A 23,335-nucleotide genomic window follows, 5' to 3' on the forward strand; every position below is an offset into this window, starting at 1 on the left:
GAAAGATTCAACCAGTGTATTATACAAAATTGGACAATAATGCCGATCTCTTGTTCTGCCAATTTTTTAGCTTATTTAATAAACCTTTCTATGTTTCTAAATTTATCGTTATTTTGGTGAGTATAAAGCAATGCCATAATTTTAAAATAGCATTTTATTACTTATATGAAACACATCTAAAAATATAAATTTTATTCTTAATGTTAAATTTAAAATTCTACGCATCGGTCAAGTACGAAAATGAATCAACAACTATACTTACAGTAAAGTTTAAAGGAACTATCCTATTTTAATACTTGCAATAGCAAATAAATTTAAACCCAACTTCTAAAATATATCTCCCCTTGTTTAAAAATATCGCATAGGCACAATAATTGACTCTGGGATCGAGTTTAGCAAATAGTAATAGATAGATAATTAAATGTTTTTTTCAAAATAATTCTCGTATTTAATTTTTCGTTCAGTCAGCAATACTATTTATTTCTTTCAAAAAAAGCTCATGAATAATTTACTCTTTGGGAAGCAAACTTTTCCCGAAAATATTACCAGCTAGATCATCTATACCAGCATGCGCCCTTTTCTTACTTTCTTCCATCAATTCATGAGACTCATCAATTGCATTTCCAGCTTCTCTTAATTTGTTGTCAGCACTATGAGCAGTCTGTCTCAGTTTATTTTCCAGGTTTATTTCTGCATTATGGAGGCCTGCATTCACTTGTTGTGCTCGTTGGGACATTGCATTACCAAAAGAATTGAATTCTGAAGCAAACCACGAATAATGAACAACGAACTATTATAAATTTGTGTTTATTACTTACCCTCGCTTATGCTCTTGGTCAAATGATGAGCCCCCTCAGCAATGCGCTGCTTCTCAGTTTCAGCGGAAGCTGCAATATCATGCAATTTATCATCAAAACTTTTGCCCCAAGACTGCGTTTCTTCAGCTGCTTTCTTGGCGTTTTGTATAGCTGTTTCTTGCGTTTGATGCAGTCTTACATCTGCACTATGCGCCACATCTGCTACTAATTCCTTGGCCTTATTGATTGCAGACTGCTGAGTCTCCCTCAGCTTATTGTCTGTTTCTCTGGCAAGGTTTTGGGCACCTTCTATAGCCTGTTTGGCTTTTTCAGCTGCAGCATTTTGTGTATTCTTTAGAGTGCTATCAATTCCTTGGGCGATTTCTTTGGCTTTGTTAGTTGCAGCTTGTTCTGCTTCTCTTATTTTATTATCTGCGTTGTGGGCTAGATTTTGTATCAATTCGGTGGTTTCTTTAGTGTTTTGGGCAGCAGTCTCTTGAGCCTCTTTGACCTTGATATCGATGTTTTGGGCTACATCCTGAGCACCTTCAGCAAGCCGTTGTTTTCCTGATTCTAAAGCTTCAGCAGTTTCACGTGCTTTACGTGCAGCGGCCTTTTCGGCCTCCTTTGCCAAATTCTGAGCTTCAGAGACTTCCTCTTGGGCTTTATACACTGCAGCTTGCTCTGCCTCTTTTATTTTGTTGTCAATGGTATGGGCAAGATTTTGTGCAGTCTGTGCACTTTCCTTCGCCTTCTGAGTTGCTACAACTTCAGCTTCTCGAACCTTATTATCCACACTTCTGGCCAAGTCTTGCGCTCCTTGAGCGGCAGCTCTAGCTTTATCAGCAGCAGCCTGCTCAGTTTCTTTCACTTTATTGTCAATGTTACTGGCTAAATTTTGGGCTCCTTGAGCCAATTTCTGCCCTTCAGTTTTCAGCCCTTCGACAGCCGCTTGTTCCGCGTCTTTAATCTTGTTATCCACATTTCTGCCCCAGCTCTGGGCTCCCTGGATTAGTTTCTGCTCTTCGGCTTTTGCAGCTTCAAATGCGGCTTTAGCTTTCTGGGCAGCTACAGCTTCGGCTTCTTTGACTTTATTGCTGAGGTTCCACGCCAAGTCCTGAGCTCCATGGAGAAGTTTTTGTTCCTCAGCTCTTGCAGCTTCGAAAGCATCTCTAGTTTTCTGTGCAGCTGCAACCTCGGCTTCCTTGACTTTGTTACTAACATTACTTGCCAAGTTTTGAGCTTCATAAATAAGCTTCTGTTCCTCGGCTTTGGCAGCTTCAGCTGCAGCTTTGGCTTTTTCAACTGTGGCTTGTTCAGTTTCCTTGATAGTTCTAGCGAGGTTCTGAGCTCCACTGACTATCTTGTTTCGTTCAGTTTCGGCAGCTTGAGTAACTTCGGCCTTCTTTTGATCGGCGGCTGCAGATGCGTCCTGGAGTTTGTTGTCGATATTTCGCCCCAAGCATTGGAGGTCCTCATTTAGATTTGATTTTGCTCTATTAACAGCTTCAGCTAAAAATATGTTTTATACAAGGTATTTTGTGGAATGTATGCTACCCGATTTACCTGCTTCCTGGGCAATTTTTTGGGCATCGCTTTTGGTTCTTTCAAGAGCCTGGTCGGTTTTCTTAACTCGCTCCTCTACAACATCCTCAACCCTGGTCTCGGCCTCCTTCACTTCCTCGGCTATATCCTCACTTTTCTTCCTAGTGAAGAGCTGTCCGATTCGGTTTCCCAAGTTTCTCAAGGAGGCTGAAATTGGGACATAATTTTCAGTGCACTTAACACGCGTTTATTTTTAGCAGGGAAATGCAACTTTGTCGCTCACTATCAGCTTCAAATTTAATGCGCAGCAAATTAAAACCAACAATCAATGCTAATTGTGTTGCAGCATTTCAGAGAAAAACACGGCGCCTTTAAAAATATCACATTGCATATCTTCGCTGTTATGTCACTCCAATCAGCCTTTAACATCACCTCAAGGCTGCCTAAACTGGTTCGTTAATATGCTATAATTTGCTTTTTGTTGTAAAAGGAATTGGGGAAGGTTGTAGTCTGAACAGCGGGTGAAGCCAAATTGAAATAAAGGCGGGGCGAATCGGGAATAATGATGATTGTTTTTCCCTGAGGAATCAAAGATTGTGTAGCAGTTACTGCAACGAGATACCAATAAATGTAAAATAATCACGTCGGTTTAAATAGTCATAGAAAGTATATGCAAATGACACAGAAAATTAGAACACTAAGAAAAATATTGTTTTAGTGATCACCTTGTTGTCAAGAATGTAACAGGATCATACACGAGACGTAATGTCATTTCAGGTGGCCACAGTACTCTACCAAATAATAAAAAAATGCTAAACACTCATAGTGAAAAATGTCCTATTATAGATATACAAGATGGTAAAGTTTCACACTTTTTCTCATATTTTGCGTTTTTTCACGTATGTGTTGAGTTAATTGTTAATGCTAATAATAATAATAATGCAACTTCATAATTAATAACAATGAATTTTGGTCAAAACGAATTTAAATATAATATAATATTTAATCAAACTTGACGGTGTTTCAAGGTACTATTGCGCAAGCTTAAAATATATAGGGGAATATAAGGGGTCTTCTATTAAAAAAAATAATTTTTTTATTTATATTTTTTTATATTGGCACCTAAATAATAGACACCCTGTAGGTTTTATTTTAAATAATTAGATGGCGAAACATTGACCTATCCTTTTACTCTCATGATTTCAACTATGAATGTTTCCCATAAAAATAAGACACTGGTTCACTAAATAAGTGCTTGAAAACGACGACTTTTCGCTAAAAAGTGTCGATAACCATGAAATATGGGCATATTTTTACTATATTTATAAAACAGATTTATAATTACGATTAGAATACAATAGGCTACTAAAATACAGGGTGTGCCATTTAAAAAATGGAACTTTTGAAATTCACACTTTTTTGAGCGACCTTATGAGCTTCTAAATATTTTTTAAGTATTTCATAGCTACATCGCCTAACCTATTCAGCTCGAAAGTAAATTTTAAATGGAACTCATTAAGTTGGTTTGTAATTTTGCTGGCTCACTCTGTATATTAGCAATGATGCATTTTTGACCATGGGTCTACTAGCATTTTTAAAATTATTTTTCAGAGTACTATCGCAACCCTGAAACATCCACACGATGGTATGTTATACACTGTAGATAAATAATTGATAACCGCTTGATAATGTGGTATCATTTAGAAGACGTTGTTTAACCGTTAAGCGTTTGTCTTGAAAATATTAGGCAAACGTGCTGATAATACAATAATTAAATTTTTTTAATAGGAGCCTCAATAGTTACGTAGCCATCAGACCTCAATTCGCGGGTTAATCAAACGATCACGAACAACAGTCGTAAGAGTCAAGAATTCTTGCATTGATCCGTCAGCGTTGAATATTGAATGATTTAAAACCAATCTAGGAAGGAGCGGACTTCTTACATGGAGTAGTGAGTTGGTCATGACCTGAATGCAACGGCTTTCGCAAAAAATGAAGACTATCGCCTCAAATAGGAGAAAATTACGCAACCAGTTAACTGATTCTCGCCTTAACTTTCTGCAGTTACGATTAAATTGCATTAACAACTACAATAATAATCATAAACGAAATCGATGTAGTGGGAATTATTATGGCACGCCATGAGCAAATTACCGCATTATTCTGACTCACCAACCTTGCGTGCTCTGGTGATGGTTACGACACAAAGTGAAAAATTAAAAGAATCTAATTAACCGTTTTACTTACAAAACATTTCTGCAGAGAGGAACACTTCTACACGAACAACAGTCGCATTAACAGTTAGTGTTTAATTATAGTTTCAAACTACATAAACTTGAACCGGCTTTGATGTTTTGGAATGTCGTAGCGCAATATCGCGCGGAATTACTTGTGACCGTAGTGACCAACGACCATACAACGATTGCACAAGCAAGACAGAAATATCGATTTCGCGGTGGAGAAGGTTCCACGATGTCTACGGCGTGACCTAAACCTTCACATCTTTCATGTTTTTGCGTTTCAACTAGGACAAGAGGATCGATTTTCGTCCACGCACGTTTTGTTGGCTGTTTTGGAAGTTTCCTACTGTTGGGAGTTGCCAGCATAAATTCCGCTTACTGCATCTATGTCGCTAAGCGCGCAACTTTTATGCCATAAATTCTCGTAGATGCTTTGAAAATCCATTCACTCCCACACCCCCTGAAAATCTGCCTTTATTGCAGATTCCAGACCTGACTATAGCAGCGAATGCAAACCTGGACAAACCAATCATGCTAAAGAGCGCTCTTGCCAGGAGGGAGAAGGCAACTTTAACCTGGCCACACGCATCGAAAAAACATCAACATATGGAGAAATTGTTTTTTTTTTAATTACGGCAAAATAGGGGGATTGAAAGACAGAACTACCTCCCAAATTGGCAATTATTTGCTTTATAAGGCTTTGCCATGGCAAACGTTTTCAAATAATCTCAATCCTGTAACGGGCCATTGTAACCATAGAGTGTTGTACTTAATTATTGAGTTATAGTAGATTTAATCTAATCAGAGAAAATTGAAAGTTTAATGTACGTAGTTTTCCAATTTTTGTTGGAAGCCAAAACATATCCCACGCGCTATTTAAACCGATGGTGTTAGTGAGTCACTAGAGTTTAATCAAACATTCTTCATTACAAGTTTACAAAAGTGTATGTTAAATACCCTGGTACCTTACCGGTAAAACTTGACCAAAACGACATCTCCTCTTCTGATATGCGTCTCCTAAGTAATGGCCTTCAAGTTAAATATAAAAGCACTAATCACACATAAGCCACTTAACATAAAAATAACCAGCCAGTTCAGCACGTAAACCACAAATCGAAAGCGGAACCCAACGTTTTAGACTTGTGGAGGTTGGTGTGTTACTAAAGAAATTTTGCACCGACAAACCTGCGAATGTGTGTAAAATATTTATAAAACTTATTTAAAACTGGTATTTTCGCGTGGGACTTACTTAATGAATCAACAGTGGCATCATATTATATTAAGACACCATTATGTAGTGTTTTGTATTAGAGGAAGGAATATATGGTGTTATAGAATATTAATAAAAGGAAAACAAACACAATACAAGATGTCTCTGAACATAATGCCATAAATCCGATTACATGTTTTAAATTTCAAAATATGACTAAAACTTCACATAAACATATATCGAAAAACGCCCCATTTTCGATATACAGGATATGAAATGTTAGTTCCTGGAAATAGTTTTTTATTAATATGTTTGAAACGTTTCGAGATAAATTACCAAAATTTTGTACTCTATCATAACTTTTTATATTCTCCATGGAGAAAATGCAACATTTTCCGGAGGCGACTAATAGAAGAGGTACTGTTTAAAAAGTACCTAAATTTTTTTACCCTTAACTTTATTGTCGACTTTATAAAAAAAATATTAAACTTGAAAATGTTTATGTAAAAAAATCCTCTTATTTAATGTCGAGATTTCCAAGTTTTCGTGAAAATTGAAATTCAACAAATCGGTGGATCAGCAAAAATATATTTTTGAAATTTCCGTATATGACAACATTTATCATGAGTCTAGTGGTTTTTCGTTGCCACTGGAACAAAGTTTAATTACAATGAGTGTAAAAGAAAATGTATAAAAAAAGAGTTCTAAATCTGATGTTTTTGCTAAAACAAAGTATCCACCAATTTGTTAAATCTCAGTTTTCTTGAGAATTTTTGAAGATTTCTACTTTCAACTAGAGTACATTTTTTATGCAAAGATCTTCAAATGTAAATTTTTTCTTTAAAATCATCAATAAAATTAAATACAAAAAGTTTATGTACTTTTTAAGTGTTGTCCCTTGTATTATACACCCCTTAGAAAAATGTATCAATTTCTTTATAGACACTCAAAAACAACACAAAAAATTATAATAAAGTTTAAAATATCATTAATATATCTAAAACATTTTAAAAATATAATAAAAAAAACATCCCCAAGAACTAAACTTTCACACCCTGTATATCGAAAGCGAAGAGCCTTTCAATACATATTTACATAAAATTTTCGTCATGTTTTGAAATCTAGAATACATTGTTGAGTTTTTGCACTATGTTCAGACATGTTGTATATGGGAATATACTAAAGTAAATGCGCATCATTGTTAAATTGGTTATTGGTAGAAATAGAACCTTAGTTTAAATTGAAAAGAGTTGTATTTTCATGAGCTAGTTGCGGTGATGATACTAGAAAAACAATGGATACCGCGGTATAAAAATAATTTTGAAAAACAGTTTTTTTTATAGAATACCGTGTATACATTAAATGAGGATAAAACTAGTTTAATTTTGTATAAATAACTTCCGTAATATTTTGGCTAAAATTAATATTTTTAACGACATTGAACTATTATTATTTCTAATTGTACACGCGGCAATCAATTAAATTAAATTAATCTAGCAAATTCTGAGTGGCTAAAAGCCAAAAATGTCAAATATAATGTATTAGTTTGGTAAAATATCAACTTTAAAGCATTTGTAAAGTTATAGTAAATGTGCTAGCATATTTTGAAATGCCTTTTCCACACGAAGAAAAATGTTATATGTTAGAATCACACATAATACCTCACAAAAATTATACATCTTAGAAAAAAGTTACCAAAGTTTTTTATATAAAAATAAACAAATTTTAATTTTGTTTATAAATATACACAGTGTTCCATTTAAAGTGTTTCTTTTTAATTTTCATTATAACAAGATGTTCTATTGTTTTTCTAGTATCACCATCACAACCAGCCCAAGGAAATACAACTCTTCACAATTTAAACTAGCATTCTAACTATACTAATAATAAAGTTAACAATGGTAAGCACTAAATTTGATACACCCAGTATTAGAGCTCTTTGATTAATAAAAGTGTTATACAAAAGAACATATATATATATTTATATATTGACAGTTTTTAAGGTATTTGTACAGGTACAAACTTCGTTGCTATCGATTTGCAGCCTTATAGTACTCTCAGATTTAACAAAATGGCAACTTTAAGTAATACTGTAGTTTATTAAGAGCCATTTAGAAGGCTAATATTAGAGCAATTGATATATTTAAAACTACAATAAAATAAGATTGTAACCAAGTGAATTTTGCTTGAACTACTCTCTCTCTTTCTCTTATAAAATACTTTGAAAAAATGTCTCTATTTCTATTAATTAGTAGTGTGTTACTATAAGGACATGAGTGGTGGAAACATTTTTTAAATATTTTCTTAAGAGTTTCCCAGTTATCACAAAATTAAGAATCACCATCCTAAATAAATTTAGAATTCTCAAATGTTAATCCTTGTCTATAAATAATATTTTGTCATCAGTCTTGCACAATCATGCCAGGTTTGTCCAATAACAAGATACATATACATCAAATGGACTCTTAACTTATGGGTCATCTGATTGCTCTGTAACATGACACAATGACTGTACATGTCTGTTCAGTTTTGATTCATACTTAGATGGTTAGTGAATTTGGTATTCTCTAGTTAAAATCTGATTTGGATGTAGACAGAGTTTGACATTTTGCATGAACTGAACTTTGTTTGACAGACTTCCAAAAGGCTGATGACCTAAAGCATTTTATATTGAAAACTTTAGAGGAAAATAAATGTGCTGTCTTTTAGTGTGCACAGTTAATTCCCAAATAATTTCTTATACTGTTAAATACCCCATGGAAAGCAGGTTAACAGCATGGGTATATACATAATAAGTAAATCAAATAGAAAAACAAATAAAATATACTGTTAAAATATAGGAATATGACACCATCTTTTGATTAACTATTATTTCTTTGGCAAGTATGATACACTCGAGGACTCCCATTCATTGTATATTCAAATACTTCTCCTTTACAGTAAAAACATGATCCACAAGACTTGTGGGCCTTTACTGGTTTTCTGAAGTGGGTGTTCAGGGCTGTGACGCTGGGGGCAAAGAAGAGATTGCATTGCTGACAGTAGTAATAATGTTCCTGCTGGTACTTTAGGGCTTCTGCTTCGTTTTCTGGTTGGAATCGAGGGTGAACTGCGTCCAGGTCGTGTTCACCTCGACAGTCTTTGATGAAGTTTTCGTTGATTTCTTTGGCCATCAGTTAATAAAATATTTAATACTCTATATGCTAGCAATAATTAGTTTAATGATTAGGAGAGAGAGTGGGAACAATAAGAAATATAAAATAATTGTTTATTTGGAATGGAAAGTGGAAAAGAAATTTGGATTTTAAATATAGGGGTTTTCGCTTAGTTGTAAGTAATTACTCCATTCGCACTTTCTTGAATTTTAATTGAACGAAAGGTTGCGTACTACTCTTGGTGTGCACGAAAGTAATGTAAAAAATGTAGATTGTTGTTGCAAACTCAAAAACTAAAATTTAAATTATTATCTTGTTTATAACATTTTAAATAAATGAGAGAAATAGAGAAGTAACGTAACTTGTAGAATTTGAATTTAAGTAGTTAATATTACTAACAATCATCGTCTACAATTGCTCTCAGTAGAATAATTGCTAATTCTTACAATGTATTAACCGATGTCAACAAAGCCTTTTTTGAAATCACACGTGATGCGCAGTAAAAATGCACTATAAAATTACTTTGACTTTTCGCGAGTTTCATAGATAACTCAAACGTTTGTCTTTTGACCTATTGTGAGGGGTTGATGTTGATAATAATTTATTAGAGGTATATGATGTCCAACTTCTGTGAATTTCTTTTTACATGTGGTTCTGGTTCCAGTTGACAGATGACAAATATGAGAACCTACACCAAAACGGCCAGCAAGATTTATAAGCATCTATCTTACATACTATCAAATGGCTAAGGACACACGAAAAAGGTGACTGAAATAAGACACTGAAAAGGACACCGAAAAAGGCTTCACTGGTGCGGATGCCTTTTTTCACCATCCGTTAATTGTTGGGAGCAGCTATTTGCACCAGTTGAACTTGTTATAACTAATGTTATAATAAGGAAGAACCACAGGTGAAACGAAAACGCTCTATGAGTACTCCGTTAATAAGTGTTGCGTTCAGTTTCTGCTCGCAGTTAGGGAGAATATGGGGGTAAGTTAAAAATGCACTATTCAAATACATACAATAATAAAAATTTACGGATAACGAAAATTAGTATCCAAATTTATCATGTCATAAACATTTTGATAAGGAAGTAATCGCAGCATCTCTTTCATAGTATGAAAGGCTATCTTATGGTCTTTGACAAGCTTAGCAACGCTCGCTTTCCACTCAAGCAACGCTCAAAATTTAATGCACTAAAAAGTAATCAGTCTGTACACATTAAAGTGAGCACTACAGTTCACTGCGGTAAGCGCTCCAGATGAATTCAAATGGGCGACGGGCTTATTGCAGTGTGAGCGCGGCGTAACTTGACGCGTAGCATGGAACGGATTTTAAAGGCTTAATAAAATATAGAGGGTGGTCTCGAAAGAGTGCCTCGGTTACCTAGATGTATTAGATAGTAAACTTAGTTTTAAGGCTTTTTTAGAGAACATATGTTTTTTGAACGAGAACGGCACGACTGGTTCATTCAAAATATTGTCCATTGTTCTACAACTTTTTGCCATTTTTTTGGAAAAAACGGATTCCGCAGCGAAAAAAGGACTCGTCTTTTGAGGCAATCCAGGGATCAAGCCATATTTTGATTTCCTCATATGTTCGGAGTTGCTGCTCAGCGAGGCAATGTGCCACTGTCCGAAACAAGTGGTAGTCTGACCACGCAACATCTGAGAAGTACGGCGGGTGGGGTAGAATTTCCCAACCGACATTTTCCGGGTAATTTTTGACACGAATTGTCATATGGGGACGAGTGTGTCATATTGCAAAATTTACTTTAAAATATAGAGCGTTAACTTTGATTCGTGGATGTTGAGCTTTGCTATGGAAGTTGCCGGCTGCCCTAGATTGCACCACGATTTCTTATGTTTCGGATTATCGTATCGGAGCCACTTGTCACCGCCAGTCACAATCCGGTGCAGAAAACTTGTACGTTTTTACCGTTGAAGCAACAGATCACACATGACAAGACGGCGTTTGATGTCTTGCGGTTTCAATTCGTAGGGCAGCCAAATTTCTTGCTCTTGAATCATTCCAGTTGCATTCAAACGTTTAGAAATGGCTATTTCCGTCACCTTCAACGATGTTGCCAACACTTTTAGCGTTTGACTTCGGCTGATATCCAGAAATGCTACCAATTCATCGTCGGTAAACTTTTTCGGTTGTTCAGAGCGTTTTTTATTTTCCACATCAAAATCACCGGATTTGAATAATCGATATCAGAATTCCACAGTCCGAATGCATGGCGCATGTTCGCCATAAACTTCCAGTAGCGAAATATGGCACTCAATTGCTGTTTTCTTCAGATGGAAACAAAAAGAATAACTTCCCATAAATTGCGTATCGATGGCTCAAAAACTAAATATTGTTAAAGCAATAGAAATATGCATTGTTGTCATTGTATTTGATTGGCGTGAACAGAGGTGAAACCCGAACGAGAGCTGTTTCGAATGAAAAAAGCATTGGGCTTCCCCGCTACAAGATTCACCAATTACGCCATCTAACAGAAAACCCTTAAAACCAAGTTTAGTACATAATAAATTAAATGGATATATCCTAATAGTCGATAATAGTTTTTAAACATTTTTTTTAGGTTTTAAAGTGTTAATTACATTTACTATTGTGTGAATATATAGCTTGTTGCAAATTAGTAAGCTAATTCGCTAAATATAAATTCGTTGAGCGAAAATAATTAGACTTTCCTTATGCGGCTTCGCATAAGTCGCAAAGTCACATAAAGAAAGTCTATTTATTTTCACTCAAGGAATCTGTGGTTAGCGCATTGTTTTACTAATGTACAATAATTTTTATTTATTTTCATTTTTGAGTCGCATTATATTTATTCAGCTATTCTGCAGATATGAAAATTTAATTTTAGTCTTTTAAAAAAAGCGACATAACACATAAATAAAGGGACGGAAAAGTTGTATATCTAATTTCTCTATTTGAAATAATCGTGAAAACTGTAAAAAACTACTCGGCGTTACTATTTTTATATTAAATCTTGACAGACTCGCCCCATGGACACGCCCTGAAATACCTAGAGAAATTCTGATATGTTTACAAGAAATAACGCAAAACTGTTCTTAATGCACACAAATTATAACTAAATCGGTCAAGCCTGTTTCAAAAATTTATTTTAAAAAAACTTTTTAAACTTTGACACCATATGTTTGGAAAATAAAGTTATTTCGGGCATACCCTTATAGGAACTTTTTTCCTTATGTTGGCCCAAAGAATATTCCCTTAAAAATGCATCCGAAGTTCTGGAAAGACGCTGTAAAAAGTTTCCCTAGAGGATGCTTCAAAAAAGGTCTACAAAATTGCAAAAGCTTAATACTGACGTTTTTCGGAAAGCGATAGAATTGTATTAGATTTTTGTTTGTGTATTAATTTAGGTCTTCCTTTATCCCTGTTAACACAGCAATTTAATTCGTTTATTTTTTTGTAAATATTTTTTAAGTATCCTCGCAGATAATTCTCACCTGTGCTTAATCAGCTTTTTATGGCTACAGGGGAAGATCATGAAATGACCTATCATACTATGAAAAATACACGGAGGAAAAAATTTCGTAAAAATTCCATAACTATTTAAATTCCGTTGCTCAATTTCAAAATCTTTGATTTATTTCTTCGTATATATTTTAGTCAAATGTAGTGTGAAGTGTGAGTGACGTGGCGCTCCGAGAATCAGGAAGGAAAATATTTTTTGACACATGACGTGTGAAAAGTCAATACAAGTTTGAGAGAAAATAAACGTATTTGGCATTTCAATTGTTTACCATGTTACATGCCACAGAAAATTTTCTTATTATTACGAATCCATAGGATTTTCAACTATAAAATAATGCAACCTTCGTTTGGAAGCTTCAGGATCACAGAAATTTCAATGTAATCAAATCGAGTGCAAAATACCAATTTCCTATGCCCATATTTGCATTTTTGTTATTTTTCATTCATTGTTAATCCTTTTTTAACATCTTCCTTTGAATTACAAAATAACTAATAATAGTCGCAAGTTACATTTCACTGTAAAAACCATTGCCGAAAGAAGTTATTTTGAGTATTTCACTATGTATCTCTTTGTCAATGCACGGAATATTGAACTCCAAAAAATAAGCAACACATTTTGTTCAAAAAATTGTCTTACAGAGGTAAAAACCTTTTTTCTTTTTTGCATACAACCCTTCATATTACTTTTGCGTATTTTAGGCTGTAGATGGAAAGCTGCAATGCACCTGCGGTGAAGAAGCCACAGCTTTCGATTGGAGGTGGCAAGACCAGTCCTCTCCAAATATTAGAATGTGCCATGAAGGCAGGGAAGTATTGTTCCATCCAGTGTACAGTTCTGGAACTGCTGCTGTTAAAGGGCAAATTCCGTTTCAACAGAATTTCCATTACTATTGGGAAATAAAGATAATCTCTAAATTGTATGGAACAGATGTGGTAAGATAAAAATGTGTCATTCAGGTCACATGAAATTTGACTAGGAAAACTCTTGTTTGATGGTGTGTGTGGAAATGCATTGGAGTTTATTAGGTCCTATTGCAGGAAAGTAGGGTTTCCATATTATTTTATTAAAAATAGGATGTTAGCTTCTCCCATTGCATTTGAATGGCAGCATATTCTCCCAACATTAGTACTACTGTTGGCTCTGTCAAATAGGCATCTTAATGCTGATATTTTTATTTCAGTCTGATCCCTGGACATTTTTGCAATTTCTATTGAAACTTCCTGGATCTTCTAAAATTCCAAACAGATCTAGGAAAACCTGGACATATGGAAACCTTACAGAAGGAGTCTCGTGGGGTTCTATTCTAGACCTGCTGCTCTTTATCTATTATATTAATGACATCTCCAGTTACACAACTGCTCAAATTTCAATACGCAAATATCTCCACATTCTGTAACAACTTGAATGACTTAGACCTTCAGAGACCTGGCAAACCCAGGCATGTAGATAAATGGTTCAAATGTAGACCCCCTATTGTAGGTGTCAAATGTATAAACATTTACATTAAAATGTAGGGAAAAAAAATACCTTTAAATTTATCCTTGGAGGGGCAATCTTTTTGTTCCCGTGGGTGCTATATTGTTATGTTTATAATAAACTGCTTCACTACATTCAAGGAATATGCCAAGATTTGGTTGGAAAATGTGTTTTGTGAATTTAGGCTGGTTTTAATTATTAGTTTCAACCAATTAATGTTTTTTCCTATCACTAAATGGGTCATAAAACCTTATTGCCACTTGCAGTTTTATTATTATTATTATTATCAAGTGCTGTACATTTTCAGATGGTAGGAGTAGGGACATCAAAAGTAGACTTTGAAAAATGGCAATTTAAATTCTGCAGTTTACTTGGCATTGATTCAGAATCATGGGGATATTCTTATCATGGAAGTGTTCAGCACAATCGTGTTAGAAAAAAGTATGGAGAACAATTTGGAGTGGGAAGTATTGTTGGGGTGCACTTAGACATGTGTAATGGCACCTTAGAATATTTTCTAAACAGAAAGTCGTTGGGTAAGTACCTTTTTAATTAAAAAGTTTCTCATTACAAATCACAGAATTATAGGAATTGCTTATAGAGGTTTAAAAGGCAAGGACCTATATCCCATGGTATGTTCCACAGCAGCAAAATCTTGCATAAGAGTAACATGTTCTGTAACCAAAGAGCTCACAATGCAAATGATGTGTTTGAAACTGGTGATGAACAACCCAAGTTTATATGAAACATATAAAAATATTCCTGGTTTGTCAAGGATATTTGCAAAGAGATATTTTTGGATGCAGCCTCAAGTTTCGAAAGATGCTGAAGAAAAGAGAAAACTGGCAGAGTTAGATGATGATGTAACTCTATCTTTAGTGGATGATAGTTATTTGGGTAATAGGAATAAAAAACTGCGCATAGTACATCTTTTCTCTGTGTTCGACAATGAGGAGGAAGAGCAACGACGGAGGTTTAATGAAGTATTTGATTGTTTGGAGGGTCAAGTTCAACAAGAACTTCCAGGTGTGTGGTTTGTTAGAATTTTTATAATTATTTTAAGATAAAATTTCAGATGCACCATCTACCTCAGGAGGAAGTAGTAGCAGCAGCAGCTCACAAGACAGACCTAAAAGTAAACTTTCGTCTAAAAAAGCCTTTCATTTTTGTCTCCGTCCGAAGGGCAGCAATACATCTTCAGACAACGATTCCGATGACGAGAAAAGGTTTAAGATTTTGTGATTAGATCTTGAAATTCAAGCTTTAGACAATATTTGTCCAAGCAAGCAATGACCAAATTATTTCAATCTTTGTCTGTTTTTCTAGATTGTTAGTTAGCTCATATTCTCAACTTTAATTTTTCAGTGATAAAATTTATTTACACTGGGATTGCTTTTGGTTATTCATTTTTATAGGTTTTTAAGTAATACTAAATATTATACCATAATGTTTTGATCGACAGTGATAATCATTTCTAAATGAAGCAGAGTCAAGGCTAAAGTTACAGGATGAAAATTGGACGTTGCGGGTGATAGTTTACTTTATATTTTCATTTTGGTTTATGCATATATTGTGTTCCTTTGTTTTTTTCAATGAGTTCTATTAGACTTGCCAATTGCTTATTTCTATCCGGAGGTATGAACTAACTCTTTCTCTTAACCAATTGTCAGACACCATAATTATGCGAGGGCATTAATATTCATTCAACGGTAGTTGAAATTCACTGAGTGTGATTTTTAAGAGACGACATTCATAAACATTACAGAAAAAACCCTATTTCCAGAGTTAATAGAAATAAACTATTCCCATTGAATTTGTACAACATGTTTTTCGAAGTATTTATTGGATTTAAGCAAAACTATTAAGATATAGCTGTTTGCACTTGGTTCTATTTTCTGCAATGGTCAAAGTTTCGCACCAAGGAACGAAAGGTTACCAAGACCTAGTGATCGATCCATATTTTTTTGTTCATATTGTGTACTATTTCTTAATGGTCTTGCAGTCTACATTCAAAAATTACTTTTTTTATGCAAGTATCATAAATATACATAAATGTTTTTACCCCATTCAGTTCAGTCTCATCAATGATGTTTTTTTTAAGCAGAAATAAGAGAACGCAAAAAAAATTAATAAAAATACAAGATGGTCCAATTTCTGTGGGTCACTTTGTATTTTCTGAACCGTAAATGTTACAAGTTCGGTTAAATTAGATAAAAGTTGTAAAATTTGATGACAAGTTAAGATCTCGAGGCACTAATGTCAAAATTTGTTCGGTTTCGGAAGTATTGAGAAAAAATTAAATTTTACCAAAAACATGTTTCAGTTTCTTATACTTTTTTGTCTTTTGAGAACTATAAATTTCATTTTGTTCTAATCCTAAAATTCTAATGTAAAACAATAAATTAGGTACCTCTGTTGAAATAAGAAATTAATGGCGATTAATTAAATCAATGTTGTTTAATTAATAGAGCATGGTGCTGAAATATCTCCAATTAATTATAACACCAGCACACATACTACAAATAGTTATAAATGTTGAAAATGTCTTCCATTACTTTGAAGACATTTTCCAGCGTTTTTAATAAAGTTTTTTTGTAAATTGTTTAACATATTAGATGTCAGTTTTTTTACAGGCGGCTCAAATTATAAAAATACGGTCGTCTAAATCTACGGGGATTGTTTGATTAACTGGATCTTTAATAAAACTCCATACGGAAAAATGCATGAGCGTGATATTTGGTAATCGGGGTGGCCGGTTTGTATGACTATTGTTTACAATCCAAGCATTGGGTTTCCAGGTATTTAAATATCTTGTGCAGCGACGATTACGACGTACTGAAGCATTGTCTCGTTGAAAACACTTAAAATTTCGTGACACATCAAGATGAAAATCATCTAAAAGTTCTTGTAAGGTGGTTTGTTAAAAATTTAAATATCTAGTTCGAGTCAGATGCTCATGAATAAAAATATAGACTCATTGGTTTTCTGTCTAAAATTTCCAACCACATATTTATGTCAAACCTCTTGGAATGCCGTTGATAGATGAATATGCCGATTTTCTTGGGACCAGCTGTAGTGAATGTTTCGATTGAACCATCCATTGTTACAGAAACGGCTTTCATCAGGCCACAAAATGATTTACAAAAATTGACATACTACTTTGTTTTTTTTTTTATTAGTTAGTCATCTACAAAATATTCGTCTTCTTCGGTAGCCTTTGGACCTCAAATGTTGCACTTCGCGCCACCGATAGGGGTTAAACTTATTATTCTTAAAAAATTCATCTTGTGGAACTTTCGGAAATTGCCGTGTCGTTTTCAATTTCTCTTAAAGATACGTCTCGATCTTCCATATTTTTATAATGCAAATATCCTTAAAAAAAAACAGCGCTGTAAAAAATAATGCTCTTGAAATTGATTAGGTACTTTTGCAAAGGTAGTAAGTGGATTAGCTAGGTTCACGTGGGCAGATACATATCAAGTTTTCTTCATTGTTGCCTCCTTGTGCTGTTACAGTTTTACCTGTTTTAATTGGATTGTTGAACGATTCGTAAAGTCGCAAATTTCTTTCCAACCTCCGAAATACTTTAGGATTTGGTTTGCTTTCTGAATATAAATTCTGGATGCAAATCTTGATACGTTCGGAGCGCGTTACTAGTTTTATGGAATTCTCAGACGTAAACATGCATCATATCTGTTTTTTCTTCTTTTCTAAAACGCATTCTTTACAACTTTCAAGTCTCAAAGGACAGAAAAATTTAATAATTTTTAATTAATTTTATGCTGCCTGACAAAAAAGTCTCTTTACTTACGTAGTAGCTTTAGAAATTTAGATTTTAAGAGTTTGACTTTACTCAAACCGGTGAAAATTCGTTTTCATTCATTCAATTGTTAATCATGGCGCTTTCACTATAACAGTAGCCATCTACGATTGAAGAAAAATTAAGCAAATATAAACACGTGATCCAGATCATTGTGGAATTGAATCCAAGTCGGTTTTTAAAAAATTGAAGTTAGTGTCGATATCTCAGAATCCCCACAGTCCTATTTTTTAAAACTTAACATTAGTGTGTAAAGCCGTAAAAACCAATGAAATGTAAGAAAAACTTTTCGAAAACCCTTAGTTTTCGTTTCATTTTCAAACATTTTTTTCGGAAAAATTTCGTTTATCTCCAATACTTTCGAAATCGAACAAAGTTTGACAACAGTGGGTCGAGATCTTAATTTGTCATCAAATTTGACAACTTTTGCTCAATTTAACCGAACTTTTAACGTTGACGGTTTAGAAGATAACAATTGTGGCCCCTAGCAATTGGACCACCCTATATAATTTTAATAGTGACATTTTCATCCACAGGCATTAGCTTTGTTGGTGTACCACGTTAAGTTTAAGTCGTCAGTAAATCTATAATTTTAGTTCTCTTTAAATTGTAAAGATCTTGGATCTAAAAATTTGTTAATGTGGTTTAAACCTTAAATTTTTCGGGCAAACAACTAACTAATGCTAAATTAACCCTTCTTTAACCTATTGCGCGTTGTGGACCTAGGTAACGTTTAAAAAAACTCTGCATATTTCCGATTCATTTGTTTAACAAATCATTTTAGTATATTTGATATTAATTTATACAAAAGACAAAAATTAATTACTTAATTATCGATTGTCTTTTATTTTTGGACAATTTGAATCATGTTAATGATGTAGTTTTATTATTAAATATCTACTATTCGGATTTTTGTCCATTTTTTATTCATATTTCAGAATACGTTAATAAAACCAAAATTGGTATAGAATGTTTCCCTTTGGAGAGTGAAATTATATGAAAACAGGACCAATATTAAACAACGTATTAATTTCATGGACTAGTCATTTAACCCCACTGTCTGCCTTTAGATTTCTCTGCTGCCATATTATATGAATAGCAGTTATTGTGGGGGATCTTTCATAAACACTAGCATGAACTATTTTACAAGATATTCTATTGAAGTTAATGAAAAACTACAAGAAGCTGTGAAGATGATTAACCGTAGTGAGGTATGCAGCAACTTTCACTGATAAAGCTGTTTTTTAGGATGGGATACTAAAATAAAAAATGAATAACTAATAACCTTAAAGGGCTCAACTGTGAAGCTCTAAGGACATCAAACAAATAATATGAGAAGCAACTACAAATTATATTTATTTCCTAAGATGATTTTACATATGCCTATTTAAAAATACGTATAATCGAATGCCTCCAATGGATTGGTGGACCACGAACCTCTTGGAGGAATTAATCGATCCGGACCCCCATTTGTAAACTGCCTTTCCAATGAATCACTACCAGGCCTATGTTGTAATGAAGAAGTATAACCTAAAAATCTGTCCTGGACTAACGATTTTGTGCTAGAAGTGTCTGCTGGCCAAGGGTGTCCTTGCGGAATCAATTGTCCAGGACGACCATTGGAGAACTGCCCAGAGAAGAACGGTCTTTGCCCATCGCTTTCGAATTGGGGCACTATGTCTGGAAAGCGATTTTGGACAGTTGGAGGATTGGCAGGCCAAGGTTCGCCTGGAGGAATCAGTTGTCCTGGCTTGCCACTTGAAACCTGACTTGCGAAGGATGGTCTTTGGTTGTTGTATTCCAAAGGGGATTTGGTACTGGTTGTTAATGGTAAAAAAGTGGTGGTAGACGATGTGGAAATTGGGGTTGCAGTAGCTGGAAGATTAGTTTCTGATTGGCTGCTTGTTGGGGCACTGGGAGCTTGGACGCGATCCTCCAAGCTTTGTTGGGATGAATTGTTGGACAGAGTATTTTGCTGGACATTTTCTGCAGGTAGAGGTTCCCCTGAGGGAATCAATTGCCCAGGTCTACCACCAGCAGTTTGACCAGCGAAAAAGGGCCTTTGGGGATTGTATTCTAAGAGCGATTCGTTGGTTGTTATTGCAGATATTGTGGAAATTTCTGGAAATCGATTCTGTGGGATTTGCTGCACGTTCCCGTCGGGCAGAGGTTCTCCTGCAGGAATCAATTGCTCAGGTCTACCACCAGCAGTTTGACCAGCGAAAAAAGGCCTTTGAGGATTGTATTCTGAGGGCGATTTGTTGGTTGTTATTGCGGATATCGTGGAAATTTCTGGAAATCGATTCTGTGGGATTTGTTGCACGTTCCCGTTGGGTAGAGGCTCTCCCGCAGGAATCAATTGCCCAGGTCTACCACCATCAGTTTGACCAGCGAAAAAGGGCCTATGAGGGATGTATTCCAAAGGAGGTTTGCTACTGGGGATTAATTGCACTGAAGAAGAAGGAAGATTTACCGGAAATCGATTTTCGGATAATTGAGAGTTTTGAGAATCTAAAGGTTTTGTGTTAGTAATATTTTCTTGACCCCGATTTTGTAGAAGCGTTTGATTTCTCCAAGGATTTACGAATGCAGGATTTCCAGGTAAGGTTAACTCACCGGGCCTTCCATTAGAAAACTGTCCGGAAAGTGAGGGGCCAAGGGGGCTTAAGGTCGATGGAATTTGGCTGCTTAAAGACGTGTTCACTGGAGACTGAGTTGATACTTTAGGAGGTTGAAGAGATGAAGAAGAAATTTCCTGAAATCTGTTTTCAAGTGCAGTTGAAGTAGACTGGTTATTATTTGCAGGTTTGGCCAAAAAGAGCAATTGCTGCAGTTTATCGGTTGATAAGGACCCTGAAATAAAAGACATTTTAAGCTGGAGTCAATCCTAATCTATCTCAGCGTACCTCGAGTAATGTTATTATGGTCCATCACAAGAGCCTGTACGACAGTTTTGTTGAGAAGCCCAAAAAGGTTATGAAGTACCTGGGTTTGCGGGCTTGCATTATTTTTCGAGTCCATTAGATTGGTTGTGACTGAATCATTGGGTGTTTTTGGTGCTGTATCTGTAATAACAAGGTTGGAAAAACAATGAATAATACAACAATAAAATAACAGTATTTTAAGAGAGCACCAAATTTTCATAAACAACATTATATGCATTGTCTTTTCACAATGGCTTTATTGTTGAAAATTGGTGTGACTTTAATTGTTCTATCCATTCAATGACATTTTTTTTACGTGTTTTGAAAGTTATTAATTATTAAATTGGAAAGCTCAAAAAGTCGATATTTACTACACGAAAGAATGGATGAGAAAAAATAGCATATTCCTGCAATATAAACCACTTTTAAAAATTGAAGGCAAATTTCTGAAAAATTGATCATAATGAAAATATACTTACTTCCTAACGGTTTTCCACCACAATAAATCACAACAATACTGCAAATTACGCATTCCAATGCGAATCGGTTCAACATGTTGCAGGACGATCACCTGCCGCAAAGTGTAAACTGATAGTGATGACTCTTCGCATTGAATACATTTTCTTTGGAACTGGTTTTGTTTTGACCCGATGGTGGTGTTCAACGGAATCTCATTGTATTAATAAAAAAACATTTAACGTTCAAATTTTTAGTCCAGTTTCATGAAGTATGTATTAATTTACTAGGCGGTCATAGTAATTGACTATATTAAGACTAAACAGATTTTCTACTTGATTACCCTCAGTAGGTAATTTACATTTGAAAAACTTTGAGACTTAATTCTTAAGAAATACCCATGTTAAGCAGTATTCAGCAGATTGTATTCTTTTTTTCATGTACTTCACTTTAAAAGGAGGCCCGTAAGAATGGCCTTCGCATGAATCGTCGGAATGGTAAAATTTGAATACTAATTGATACAGGAAACTTGGTAAAGCAGCAAAATTAATAGGAAGTTGCTTCTATTTGTCGTTCATGTATTAATCATGGATATTCCTTCGTCAAAAAGTGCGTTCTTTCTAGCGGGTTTTAGCTACAACTGTTAAAATCTCGGAATTGGATTTAATCATCAATTTATCATAACAAAAACCGCTTAAAAATACGTATTATACTTGAATACTTTATATAAATGTGTCCTGAGGCCCGATTCTATAGAGTAAAGAAAGGTATGTTTCCAGGGAATGACGTCAAAATAGTCGATCAATACAGATCTGTGTACACAGCTTTACAAACACACGTCATTTTGACGTCATTCGTATTGCTTCCTAGAGTGTAAAAATGAGTCTTTGAAGTTTCTGTGCGATCCTGAGGAATTTGAAATGCTTCAATGCATAGAAAATTGTGCCTTTTCTTGCAATTTTTCAAAATTTGAAAATCATGAGCTTTGAGAAAGTACGAGAAATATCCGTAATTTCTTAGAATCCCATAGAAAGAGCATTAGAAATGATCTACATATTTGGATTTTTTAAATCTTGAAAATTCCAGGTAATAACCCGAAACATTTTACATTGTAGTATAAAATATTCTTTAGTTTATTATCTTTGAATGCGTACAAATTTTTATATTGTCACTATCAATGTTTATCATTTTTTGTCGATTGAAATTTTTGGCCCGGAAAAAAGTATGGAATATTTTGCTGTTTTTCGGCTTATTTGATTTCAGTTCACTGCAGGTCTTAACAACTTATTGTTTATTTTACAAATATGGCTAAAAACCAACGTTTCGCCCCTCAATTCAGGGCAAGAGTTGTAGAATTCTATCAAAATGGTCGTACTCAAAGAAGGCAAGAACTTTAAAAATCAGTCAGAGTGCCGTTTCGAAAATAATGAATAAATTTCGAACTCAGGGAGACGTTCAAATCGTAGGAAGTCAGGTCGTCCTAAAAAAACTACCCCGATGATCCATAAAGCAATCAAATGCATCTCTATGAAAGATTCCCGAAAAACCTCAAAGCAAATTATTGAAGAAATCACCTCGCAATCTAATTTGGAATTAACAAGTAGAACTGTGAGGAATCGCCTAATAGATATAGGACATCTTGGTAGAGTTGCAATTAAAAAACCATTGCTTTCAAAGAAGAACAGATTATCACGTTTAAAATTTGCAAAATCCCATTTATCGTGAACTCAAGAAAAATGGAACACCGTCCTTTGGAGTGAGGAGAGTAAGTTTAATTTGTTCGGTTCTGATGGTAGAGTATACGTATGACGTCCAGTCGGCCAAAGGTACAATGTAAAGTACCAAACGCCTACTGTCAAAGATAGTGGTGAGAGCGTAATGGTTTGGGGATGTTTTACGCGATGCAAAACTGAACCTGTGGTTCCTGTAGAGGACAAAATGGATCGTTATCAATATCGACAAATCTTGGAGGATAATATGTTTCCTTTTGCTGAAGAAGAAATGCCACTTCTTTGGATCTTTCAGCAAGATAACGATCCCAAGCATACTTCTAAAGTTGTAAAGGAGTGGTTTTTGAGTCATTATGTAGTCGTACTGGATTGGCCCTCTCAGTCCCCCGACCTCAATCTAATTGAGCATCTGTGGGAAATATTAGACAGGCGAATTAAATCAAAACCTATTAGCAATAAAGTCGAACTTCT

At 34.7% G+C, this 23,335-nt stretch overlaps 3 protein-coding genes across 5 annotated transcripts; 1 reads left to right on the forward strand and 2 right to left on the reverse strand.

Moving 5' to 3' along the window:
• Window positions 1-489: 489 nt before the first annotated feature.
• LOC136343084 (M protein, serotype 24-like) lies at window positions 490-5,940 on the reverse strand. 2 transcript variants are annotated; one of them, XM_066289476.1, is made up of 4 exons: window positions 5,553-5,940; window positions 2,364-2,549; window positions 819-2,309; window positions 490-759 (listed from the first exon to the last, which is right to left on the reverse strand). In XM_066289476.1, exons 1-4 carry the CDS (start codon window positions 5,575-5,577, stop codon window positions 509-511), a joined length of 1,953 nt encoding a protein of 650 aa, XP_066145573.1. In that variant the 5' UTR covers window positions 5,578-5,940; the 3' UTR covers window positions 490-508. The 2 variants fall into 2 exon arrangements, with proteins under 2 accessions (XP_066145573.1, XP_066145574.1); XM_066289477.1 differs by lacking the exon at window positions 5,553-5,940 and adding an exon at window positions 4,590-5,408.
• Window positions 5,941-12,688: 6,748 nt separating this feature from the next.
• Window positions 12,689-18,663, forward strand: LOC136342884 (SPRY domain-containing SOCS box protein 3). Of its 2 annotated transcripts, none has more exons than XM_066289137.1 (5): window positions 12,689-13,098; window positions 13,157-13,390; window positions 14,242-14,470; window positions 14,523-14,960; window positions 14,998-18,663. In XM_066289137.1, exons 1-5 carry the CDS (start codon window positions 13,018-13,020, stop codon window positions 15,174-15,176), a joined length of 1,161 nt encoding a protein of 386 aa, XP_066145234.1. In that variant the 5' UTR covers window positions 12,689-13,017; the 3' UTR covers window positions 15,177-18,663. The 2 variants fall into 2 exon arrangements, with proteins under 2 accessions (XP_066145234.1, XP_066145236.1); XM_066289139.1 differs by having other exon boundaries at window positions 12,693-13,098; window positions 15,010-18,663.
• A 423-nt stretch (window positions 18,664-19,086) lies between these two features.
• On the reverse strand, window positions 19,087-21,404 carry LOC136342883 (mucin-2-like). The gene is made up of 3 exons (XM_066289136.1): window positions 21,158-21,404; window positions 20,661-20,819; window positions 19,087-20,607 (listed from the first exon to the last, which is right to left on the reverse strand). Exons 1-3 carry the CDS (start codon window positions 21,231-21,233, stop codon window positions 19,142-19,144), a joined length of 1,701 nt encoding a protein of 566 aa, XP_066145233.1. The 5' UTR covers window positions 21,234-21,404; the 3' UTR covers window positions 19,087-19,141.
• Window positions 21,405-23,335: the final 1,931 nt, after the last annotated feature.

Source organism: Euwallacea fornicatus, chromosome 13 (genome assembly GCF_040115645.1).
Source record: "Euwallacea fornicatus isolate EFF26 chromosome 13, ASM4011564v1, whole genome shotgun sequence".
Taxonomy (NCBI): domain Eukaryota; kingdom Metazoa; phylum Arthropoda; class Insecta; order Coleoptera; family Curculionidae; genus Euwallacea; species Euwallacea fornicatus.

Bases quoted from the DNA above. Each gene is read 5' to 3' on its own strand.
- LOC136343084 (XM_066289476.1), bottom strand. From the start codon at position 5,577: ATGTCGTTTTGGTCAAGTTTTACCG. The intron at 2,310-2,363 runs GTAAATCGGGTA...ACATATTTTTAG, and splicing joins AAAAATTGCCCAGGAAGCAG to CTGAAGCTGTTAATAGAGCA. The intron at 760-818 runs GTAAGTAATAAA...GGTTTGCTTCAG, and splicing joins GACCAAGAGCATAAGCGAGG to AATTCAATTCTTTTGGTAAT.
- LOC136342884 (XM_066289137.1), top strand. From the start codon at position 13,018: ATGTATCTCTTTGTCAATGCACGGAATATTGAACTCCAAAAAATAAGC. The intron at 14,471-14,522 runs GTAAGTACCTTT...ACAGAATTATAG, and splicing joins TCTAAACAGAAAGTCGTTGG to GAATTGCTTATAGAGGTTTA. The intron at 14,961-14,997 runs GTGTGTGGTTTG...AATTATTTTAAG, and splicing joins AGTTCAACAAGAACTTCCAG to ATAAAATTTCAGATGCACCA.
- LOC136342883 (XM_066289136.1), bottom strand. From the start codon at position 21,233: ATGTTGAACCGATTCGCATTGGAATGCGTAATTTGCAGTATTGTTGTG. The intron at 20,820-21,157 runs GTAAGTATATTT...TTGTTATTACAG, and splicing joins TGGTGGAAAACCGTTAGGAA to ATACAGCACCAAAAACACCC. The intron at 20,608-20,660 runs GTACGCTGAGAT...CTTTTATTTCAG, and splicing joins CCATAATAACATTACTCGAG to GGTCCTTATCAACCGATAAA.